This window comes from Hyaena hyaena, unplaced genomic scaffold (genome assembly GCF_003009895.1).
Source record: "Hyaena hyaena isolate Hyena2069 unplaced genomic scaffold, ASM300989v1 scaffold_1354, whole genome shotgun sequence".
NCBI lineage: Eukaryota > Metazoa > Chordata > Mammalia > Carnivora > Hyaenidae > Hyaena > Hyaena hyaena.
In genome coordinates this window covers 84,339-94,582 of record NW_024081997.1, presented here as the reverse complement: position 1 = coordinate 94,582, position 10,244 = coordinate 84,339, and the positions used below count along the sequence as shown (strand labels likewise).

General features: G+C 59.9%; 1 protein-coding gene across 1 annotated transcript in view; it reads left to right on the top strand.

The window, feature by feature from the left end:
• Positions 1-4,567: 4,567 nt before the first annotated feature.
• Positions 4,568-10,244, top strand: part of LOC120225279 (rho guanine nucleotide exchange factor 10-like) — a gene marked incomplete at its 3' end in the record, with an annotated part of 83,659 nt that continues 77,982 nt past the window's right edge. Inside the window, exon 1 of the mRNA XM_039223523.1 lies at positions 4,568-4,803. Within this exon, the coding sequence (XP_039079454.1) occupies positions 4,622-4,803 (182 nt within the window). The remainder of the gene's footprint in view (positions 4,804-10,244) is intronic.

Sequence of the window (10,244 nt, the reverse complement as noted above, 5' to 3'; positions counted from 1 at the left end):
TCCCTCTTACTGCCGGACTTCTTGATCCGGAAACGTCGCAGGTATCAGGATTTTCTTGTGTGGCACGCCTTCCTGCGTCTGTTCACGTGACCAATAAGGTAAAGACCTTGGGCAGACGACCTTGGAGTAAAGCCCTGTGAGAACTCTAGGGATAGAGCCATTATAATATTTTTCTGACAATAACGTCAGTGACAGGAAATACGTGTTTTTGTTGATTCAGGCTCCAGGATCTTCAGAGTGTGTGGTAAGGCAGGTCTGAAATCGTATTTAAGATACCTCAGCCAATTCTACAAAATGAGCAGACGACAGTAATAAACATTTGCTAGGGGCACCTGGGTCCGTGAAGCCTTCGGCTTCATGATCTCAGATTGGTGAGCTCGAGCGCCAGCTTCGGGTTCTGTGTCTCCCTCTCTCTGACCCTCCCCTGCCTGCATGTGGGCGCTCTTGCTCTCTCTCAAAAAACATAAACATTAAAAAAATAAATATTGCTAAAATATTGCCTGACCTACTATTATTTACTTCCCAACCATCACAGTCTCTGTGTGTTATGACCATGACTTACACTAATCAAAATTTGCAGGGAAAGAACTTACACAGCATCCAAGCTTTAGGGGCACTTAATGTTTCGATTAGTTATGACAATTAGCTACGTTGCTGTATTCTGTAAGCCAAGGGAGTGGGGCCAGAGATCTCCGAGATGTCTGGCAGTTCTAAACTTCGCCCTTACATTACTTCTCCGAGTGAGAGATTTTGGGAGAGAGGGGCACCTGGGTTCCCTGTGAGGCCCCTGCACCAGGTGACGGGCTCCAGCTGTCATTTCCGTTTCTTTGTGTTCTTGTCAAAGACCCCTCTGTCGCACGTTCCTCCCTTCAGTGGGCATTACAACAGTAGCGCGTTTTCTTCTGAAACGAGGAACCGGGGCGGCTGGGGACAGCCCAGCAGCGCACGGAGACCTTGCTGCCCAGGCGGACTCCCACCGCACGTGCACCCACGTGTGCGGAGGCCCGAGGGCCGGGACGCGCGCTCCCTTCCCGGGCGGGGGCGGAAGGTGAGCTCCCTCCCGGAGCGCCCCTCCCCGGCTCTGAAAGTCCCTGGGAGCCCCGGGAAGCCTGCGTTCCCCAGAGCCCAAGCCTTGGCGGGTCTGAGGGCAGCTGACCTTCTCAGGAGCCAGGACCGCCCTCAGGCCGGACTGGTACTGGGGGAAGGGGCGGGGCTGGGGGGGCGGGGTGGTCTGCGGCCGGGGGTCCTGCCCCCGCCCCCGCCCCCGCCCCGCGTGCGCAGCCCAAGAGTCCTTGGGAAGTGCCAGTGTCCGGGAGGGGTCTGCCCCCGCCCACGCGTGCACAGTGTAAGGGTCCTCGGGAAGGGCAGGTGTCTCAGGGGGGCGTCCCCATGCCCCACACCCACGCGTGCACAGTCCAACGGTGCCCGGGAAGGGCAGCGGCTGTGGGGGGCCTCCCCATGCCCCACACCCACGCGTGCACAGTCCAACGGTGCCCGGGAAGGGCGGGTGTCTTGGGGAATCCTGCCCCCGCCCACGCGTGCGCAGCCGGCCGGGACGTTTGGCCTAGGAGGGGCGGCGGGCAGCCACGTGGCCCCGCAGGAATGCGCGGGCGTGTGGGCGGAGCGCGGCTGAGGACGAGCAGGCGCATAATCCAATGGGCGCCCGGCGCCGTCGGAGCCGGCCAATCAGGATGTGGGGGTGGAGCTGCCTCCCTGTGGGCGGGGCCGGGGCGCATCCCGGGCCGCGGCAGCGGGGCAGGGTGAGGGGCGCTCGGAGGGACGGCGGGCGGGGGTCCCGCCTGGGTGAGTGCAAGCTGAGGGGCCAGGGTCCTTGGGGGGGGGAGTTCGGGCGGGGAGGTGGGGATCCCTGGGGGATGGTGCGGGCCCAGGGCAGGCTCCGGGGTCGGGGGCCGGGGGCAGGGATGACTGCACAGCGAGTCGGAGGTCCTGGCGGGGAGGCGGCGGTTCCGGCGCGCAGGGTGTGAGCCCGGGGTTAGGAGGCCAGAGTCCTTGAAGGGCGCGTCCAGCGGGTTAACCGCGGGGACTCGGACGAGTTTTCTTTTTCCTCTGAAAGTCTCTCTTCTGCCCAGTTTTCTCTAAACTCGCTAAATCCCACGGATCCGTGAACTCTAGGCCGCCCACCTACCCGAGCTTTGACGGGTGGGCGCAGACTGCCCCGGGGAGGGAGCCCCGTAAGGGGCCGCAGGCAGCCCCCAGCCTCGGCGGGGTGCCCCTGTGCCCTCACCCCAGCGCACAGCGCGGGTGATGGACCGCGGGCAGCACCAGCCTTAATGGGGTGCCCTGTGTCTCCTCTGAGCACGGACATCGTATGCACCTCCCCCAACTTCAGAAGGGTGTCCCCTGCGCCCTTGAGCGCCCACAGTGCAGGTGATGACCCAGTGGGGTGTCCCCTGTCCCCTGGCAGAGACAGTACAGCTCCTGGGTACAGCTCCTGGGTAAGGGGGCCCGTGGGCAGCCCCCAACTTCAGGGTGTCACCTGTCGCTCCTGGGTACAGACAGTGCAGGTGACAGTCCATGAGCGGCGGCCAAGTTCAGTGGAATTTCTCCTGTTCCCCCAGGCACAGATGTGGAGACAGTAAGCCCATGAGCAGCACCCCCCTGGCTTCGCGGGGTGCCCGGGGGCCCCCCAGGACAGTGGTAATGGGCTGTCCGCATTGTGCGGGAGGGTCTTGGAGGCCTGGAGGAAACCAGACCCCACTCAAGTCACGTCGGGAGTTGAGGTGTTCATTTGGAACAGTAATTTCCCTTTTCCTGTGGAGGCAAAGTCATTGATCTGCTTTCGAATGAAGAGAATTACTATTTGAAAACAAGTGTGAGTCCCCCTTCTCTCAGAAATGGAAGCAGGGGTGAGGGCACAGGTCAGGAGGTACCTCCTCACCCCCACCTGGCAACACTTCGTGCTCTGTGAGACCCTCCGTTTTGAGCGTAAACATCTGGGTTGATGACACGCCCGTGTTCAGAGAAAGCGCAGGTAGACTTGGCTCAGTGTGACTCTCACGTCAGTGACTCACCTCTGCTAGAGGTAAACGTTCCCGTTAACTCAAAACCTCATGGGCTGTTATCTCTTCTCTGGTTGAGCCACAAAGTAAAGCTTAAGTAGCTGTCGCTGTTCTGCGTTTGGATCCTTAGCATCGCCCCTGCAATGTGCTTGCTGTGCATTTATTGCTTCCTAAATATATTTTGAACGTCTGTTTCATAGGAAATAACTTTTATTAGAAAGGAAAGATAAGATTTAGTGTTTGAATTTTTGATATGTAATTTGCTCCTTAACTAACAGCGTTTATTTGACTGGCCGTAGCGTATGGCTGAGTGGCCAACATCCACAGTTAGCAACAGAGTCCTTTTGTCGTCAGATACAGAATTTCCTGATTCCTTGTCATTTATCTAAGGTGCTGCTTCATAACTGATTGATCTTTCCAGCAAGGGTGATAGTTAGGGAAGAGGGAAATTCAGAGTTATTCAAAATAGCTTTTTACTTTTAAAAATGGGGATTTTTGGGGGCGCCTGGGTGGCTTAGTCGGTTAAGCGTCCGACTTTTGCTTCGGTCATGATCTCGCAGTTCGTGGGTTCGAGCCCCGCGTCGGGCTCTGTGCTGACTGCCAGCTCAGAGCCTGGAGCCTATTTCAGAGTCTGTGACTCCCTCTCTCTCTGACCCTCCCCTGCTCACGCTGTCTCTCTCTCTCTCCTAGAAATAAATAAAATTTAAAAAAATTTTTTAAAAAATAAAAATGGGGATTTTTTAGTATTCTTGACAGAGAGAGACAGAGACAGAGAGAAATAGAGCGTGAGCAGGGAAGGGGCAGAGAGAGAGGGAGACACAGAATCCGAAGCAGCTCCAGGCTCTGAGCTGTCACCACAGAGCCCGATGTGGGGCTCAAACCCATGAACCACGGGATCATGACCTGAGCTGAAGTCCAAGAGTTAACCCACTGACCCCCCCCAGGCGCCCCACTTTTTGTCTTTTAAAAGGTGAGGATGACTTTCTAGTTGTACTGAATTTATCATCTTGGTATTTTGTCGTGCTGCGTTTTCGATGTAGTTTCTTTGCAGTGAAGTTAGGAGGAAGGTCTTTGGGAATTCTGCACAGAGCAGGCTGGTGGCATCGAGGGACTGGGTGTCAGGAGCCCTGGGCTGGGTCCTGGCACCGTTCACCTGACCCGGGTTAAGTGGGGTCATCCCAGAGATTCAGGTTTACTCCCTGTGTAATTGCTGGAACATAGTTTCTATGGAAAGGCTTTTTACGCAGAAAACGTTCTGCTTGACGAAGAGCAAAACGTAAACGAGGTGACTTTGGCCGTATTGTTCTGTAAATCATAGTTTTAAAAACCCGTGTTGTATGATGTCAGTTTATCGCACAGGGTGTGGTAGGAAGGTCCCCGGGCGTGTCCACATTCAGTCGTGCCTGACTCGTGGTCTGCACGGGGAGGAAGGGGAGTGGAGAGAGAGACAGAAAGGAAGAGTCGGCGGCAAACTTCCGTCAGGCGGGGGTGGCCTCTCTGCGAAGCCTTCCGCAGGCACCGGTGCCGGGAGGGCCGGGGGTCCTGGAGCCGTGCGGTGGAGACGGAGCTTCAGGCCTGGGTGAATCTGACCCGGGTCCCAGATGAGACCTGAGTGCATCCGTGGGAGGCAGTGGGCAGGGCCTCGCCTCCCCTGCGAGGCCGCGGCTGTGAGCGGCCCTGGAGGACAGCAGGTGACGACCCGGGGACCTCCTCCGCCCCCGGCCGCCCCCTTCTCAGACCTGGCTGCCCTCCGGCTGGTTGTCGCTGCCTCACCTGCCTGTTGGTGAGTTTTCAAGGCTTTGATCGTGGACAGGAGTCGTTGTCAGAGCATCTGTTGCTGCTTTTCCTCCTGCTTTTCTTTAAATCCCTGAGGTGATGAGTACCCGCGAGTGCAGGGCTGCGTGCGTGTGTTTGTTTCATATTTTCATGTGGACAAGATTTTTTGAATTATTAAATCCTTTTCAGTGGCAATGTTGTTCTCTCCCACGGCCCGCCTTCCAGTATTCAAGACTCAGCTCAGACGGTGCGTGGCGGCCTTGGTGACGGGGAGGCGCGGAGAAGTGCGCTGCGTTGTGTGGGGGCTGGGGGTGCCCTGCACGCCCGGAGGGAATCGAGCAGCTCTTAGCCGTCCCAGGGGCCCCGAAGGGGCTGCTTACCCCTGGCCCGTCCTGGGCTCCCGACGCTTGCCCCGTGGCCGCTCCCTTCTGCACTGGAGGGTCCGGGAGGAAGGCTGGGGAATGGGGAGGGTGCCGGGGGATTCCGTGTGTGCCGGCCTTGAGGAGCCCAGGGTCTTGCAGCGGGGGGTGTGCCGGGGTCCCTGAGGGGGCGTGGGCTGAGGATGTGTCTTCGTGGCCACGCAGTTTGATTATGGAGACCTAGACCCTTACGTGACAGTGCCATTATTATCGTTATTATTTTAAGAAAGCAGCATAGACATTTGCTCTGAGATACAAATGTTGCAAGAAAGTTACAAAGTCAGACTTCATGTGACTTAGGAACTTCTGGCTTCTCTCCTTAGTGTGGGTCATTAAGAGCTGCCCGTGGGACGGGCTTCTGGGCGGCTCAGTCGGTTAAGTGTCCAAGTTTAGCTCAGGTCATGATTTTGCAGTTGGTGAGTTCAAGCCCCGCGTCGGGCTCTGTGCTGACAGCTCGGAGCCTGGAGCCTGCTGCTGATTCTGTGTGTGTCTCTCTCTCTCTCTCTCTCTCTCTCTGCCCCTCCCCTGCTCATGCTCTGTCTCTGTCTCTTTCTCTCTCAAAACGAATAAACATTAAAAAAAAAAGGGCTGCCCCTTTGAGAAAGGCCAAGGTGTTTCATTTTGATCAAAGCCTGCTGTGTACACTGAGTGTTTTATTCTGTTGTTCGACGTGTTTCTCTGAGTGGAGAATAGAGCAGTGACTTGAGCTTGGCTTCTGACCCCAGGGAGTGGGAGACGGACCTGGAAGCGGCGCTCATGTCGACGTGGTGCCCAGGGCCCGCGAGCGACGGGCTGACGCCAGGGCTCCGAAGGGCTGTGTTCCGGAGGGGTGGCGTCCCAGTGTCTGGCATGGCCTGTCACTCGGCGGCTCTGCCTTCTTCCCAGCAGCTGGGAAAGTGGCTTGAACCCCAAGGGCTCTCGCTGGGCAGTCTGGATGGGAGGCGTGCGCAGGCCAGTGTAGACACAGCCCCGGGAGCCCCCGAGGCCAGAGGAGGAGTGCTGAGCTCCAGCGGAAAGAATCTCGCGTGTCTTTTCCTCACTTGTGCCAGCAGGTCTGGGCCTGCAGGCCAGTTGCGGCCCCAGAAACGGGGCCTGGGCCCCCCCCCGCCCCCCGCCGGCCAGCCTGGGCTGCAGCAGTGATGAGACGCTCTCAAGGCCTGACTCGGCGGGGGGTGGGGGTGCTCCCACCCAGCGTGCCCCCTGGGAGCTGCGGGAGTGTCCTGATGTCGTGTGCGTGGTTCGGGGAGTCCGGCCGGCATGAGCAGTTCTGACCGGGCCACGCCGTGGAGTCCTCTCCGCCGGCTGCTGTCCCGTGCCGTGTGCTGCAGGGGTCACTCGTGTGCGGCCGAGATCCGCGCTCCTGCTTCAGGGGCCGGCGGCCTCCGCGAGGGCCGAGCCCCGGGCCTGATGTGCAAGAGCGAGGCGGGGCCCGGGCGGCCCGCCGTGCATCCCGCACACTGTGCGACAGGCCCCGTCCTCTGCGATTCACCAGGAGTCAGCGACAGGCGCCCCACTCTGCCCGCCACAGGGGCGTGCGGGGAGCAGGTCACAGGTGGCGGGAGCAGTGAGGAGGGAGGCCGGGCAGAGGGAGATGTGCACCCGGCTGGGGCCTTGCTCAGGGATCGGGCTGAGGACCGTGGGGAAGGAGGGACGTGTGCGTGCTTACCCGTAACCCTGGAGGCTGTGGCTTCCTACGCGGGGCGTCCGGTCGGGGCACAGTGTGTGAGCACACCTGCCTGGGGAGCCTGCTCGCTCGCTCCGGGCCGGGCCCCAGACACCTTTCCCCGGGGCTGTGGACCAGGAATTGAATGGGTTCGGCTATTCAGCCGACATCGTAGGCCTCGGTTTCTCCCTTGATGAAATGGACTAGAATCTATAATAAATGCTCTGAAAAAATGAAGGTGGAGACGGGGCTGGGGGTGTGCGGGTGAGGAGTGGGTAGGGCCGCCAGGAGGGCAATACTTGAGTAAAGATCCAAAGAAGGTGAGCGATAAGGCAGCACGACCTTTCAAATTTATATTAATGTTTTTTATTTATTTCTGAGAGAGAGAGTGAGCAGGGGAGGGGCAGAGAGAGAGGGAGACACAGTCTCAGGCTCCAGGCTCTGAGCTGTCAGCACAGAGCCCGACACGGGGCTCGAACCCACGAACGGTGAGATCATGACCTGAGCTGAAGTCGGACGCTCAACCGACTGAGCCACCAGGCGCCCCACGACCTTTCTAAGCAGAAGGGAAAGGATGTGCAAAGGGCCTGAGGCAGGAGCATACTGGGCATGTCCAGGAGCAGCATGATGGCCCGTGGCTGCAGAAGACAGTGGTAGGACTTGGCCTCTGGGAGGTGACAGAGGGTGACAGAAAGCCGTTGCAGGGATGTGACCACATGTGACCCCTGTTTAAGTGGGACATCCTGGCTGCAGCCTTGAGAACAGATTACAGAGCACTGAAGATGGCAAAGGGAGGTCAATTGAGAGGCTTTTCCAGTAACTCGGGCAAGAGACCGGAGCCGGCGTGGTCCAGACAGGTGGCCTTGGAGGCAGTGGTTGGTCATGTTCCGGAAACGATTTGAGATGGAGGTCCCCAGATTTTCTGACGGGCTAGATACTGGGAATGGGAGAAAGAGGAGGGATCGGGGCAGCTCCCAGCCGCTGTGGTTTCGTCCGAGGGGAAGGAGGAGGTTTCTGGGGGAAGGAGATGCTCGGAGCCCAGGGTGCTGAGCCGGGCGCCTCGCGCCCCGGAGACCACGATGTCTCCGTCTGGGAGGACGCGGTCTCTGCCCCCTTAGCGAGTTCCAGATGCGAGCGTCTCCCACTTTCTGAAAGTTCACGTTGAGCCAGTGGCTTCTCTGAAAGATGTGCTTTATGTCCTGGCTTCCGTCACCAAAAGAGCCTAAGGAGGACTTCACGTCTGTGAAAACAGCCCAGAGGCGCCCTCCAGCCGTGGGGGGCGCAGCCGGCCCCTCCCGGGGCTCCGGGGGGCAGCGCCCGGCCGCGGCAGCGCCTTCTCTGCGTTCATTTCGGGCCCCGTGAGCCGTGTGTGTCCCTGCGGCCGGAGACAAGCCCGAGAGAGTCATGTTTGGGGTCTGTGCGCGGCCACGGACTTCTCCGGATAGATAATGGGGGGTAAGTCCTGTCTCCGCTCTGAGGGCCTTCACGGGAACACTGTACCTTCCACAGCGGGGACCCTCACGTCTCCCAGCCCCCCCCCCCCCCGAGTCTGCACTGACGAGCTGGTTTTTAGTCTGCGGAAGGTGAGGTCACACAATACGTGTCCTGTTGCTGCCAGCATGGCGCGGCCAGCCCGTCCATGTGGCAAAGCCCTGCAGTGGACGGGCAGGGGAGGGGCGGGTCCCCCGGAGGGTGAAGCTGTCTCTCCCTCTGTTGGGGGGCTCCCTCCCCTCACGCGGCCATGCTCTGTCTTCCTCCCGGAAGCACTCTCCTGTCCGCACCCCTGCACTCCTTCCGTCTACCCTGGCAGAGCCCTAGCCGGCTCTCCTTCGCACCCCTGCCCCAGGCCTGCCGTGTGGCCACAGTGGTTGCGCCGTCCAGACACCTTCATCTTCGTCTTCCCAGGTCCACGGTGTGTCTCCGCCAGTGTTGGGTGTGTGGGCACCCCAGCACCCCGGGGCCCGCGTCCTGGAGGGTGGAGCAGGTGCACAGCCCGCACCCCCCAGGCCGAACCGCTGCGCCTCGGCGTGTGAGCAGAGGGGCTCCCTGTGCTCCGGGGCGGGCGATGCGCTTCTCCCGGGTCCCACGGACGTAATCGCACGCCGGCGCCCTGCCCCGCAGGAGCGGAGCCCCGGGCGGGAGGTGGGCCTGTGGGGAGCGCAGGGTCCCAGGTGACTTCCATTCCGACCCATGTCCTGGTCTCTGGGGATGGTTCTTAGAGTCGGAACTCACTTTACGCCTGAAACTCCGGGCACGTGGGCCGTCATGGCGGGGTGTGGGGCTTCACCCGGGGCTCGTCGCGAGCTGACCCTTTCCTGGGACGCTCTGTCCCTGTCCTTGGGCTGGTCACAGTGTGGCAGGGGCAAGTCCAGGGCGGCCTGGAGGCGCTGCGCCCGCCCCAGGGTAAGTCAGAGACAGCAGCGCACTCACCGGTCGGCATGTGGGGGCGCGGGGGTTGGCCCTGGGAACACAGGCTGGTCTAGCGCTGTTCCCTCCATCAGTAACTTTCTGCTATTTTGTTTTCTGAGTGTGTTATTTAATGAAAACATTTCTCAAAAAGCTCACCTGGTAAAGATAGATTTAACTCCCTCCCTGGTGAGTGTCCACCGTATGCAGCACTTGTAACTTTGTGGAGGTGAAGTTGAGGTTTAGGGAAAGGTCTGGAATGTTCTGACCCTGACGACCCATGTTTGTGCCCTCATCGTGGGCCTGCCTCCTCTCGAGCTCCCAGGGCCTGCTGTGTGGTGGTGAGGCCTCTGCCCTTGTGAGTCCCTTTGATAAACTGATGGTCAGAGGCCGGGAGGACAGCCGTGTCCCTGACCCCGTCGGCCGTGTGGACCTCACCCCCGGGGGTAGGGGATCCCCCACAGCCGCCCGGAGCTGCTGGGCCCCCTCTCCTCCTCTGCCTCCCTTCCCTCCTCCCTCCTTCCGCACAAGGTTTTGTTGACAGGGAACCATTTTCTGGGCTTTGTTCCTTACTAGTGGGTCGTAAATACATAAGTGTGTGTTGTTGTATTTCCAGCTCTGCGAACGTGCAGAGAACAGCCCGGGCTTCAGCCAAAGGTTCCCTGCGCTGCTCGCTCTGCGCCAGCCTGGAGCAGCCTGCGGCCCTTCCGGCCGGGACAGGTCGGGATGTGTCCCACCCTGAGCCCGCGCACTCCCTGCGGGTTGGGCTGATGGCTTCTCTCCCTTTCTCTCTCCAGGAGAAGGGATGGAGCTCCCGTCCCGGACTCCAGGTTCCCGAGGGAGTGGGGGGGCAGAGAACAGCAGTAAACCAGAAGGTTCACGTGCAGATGAATTCGTCTCAGCAAGTGCAGCAGCCCTGGGAGGGGGGGAGGCAGGGGGGCAGAGGCCCTGGGTGGGGGG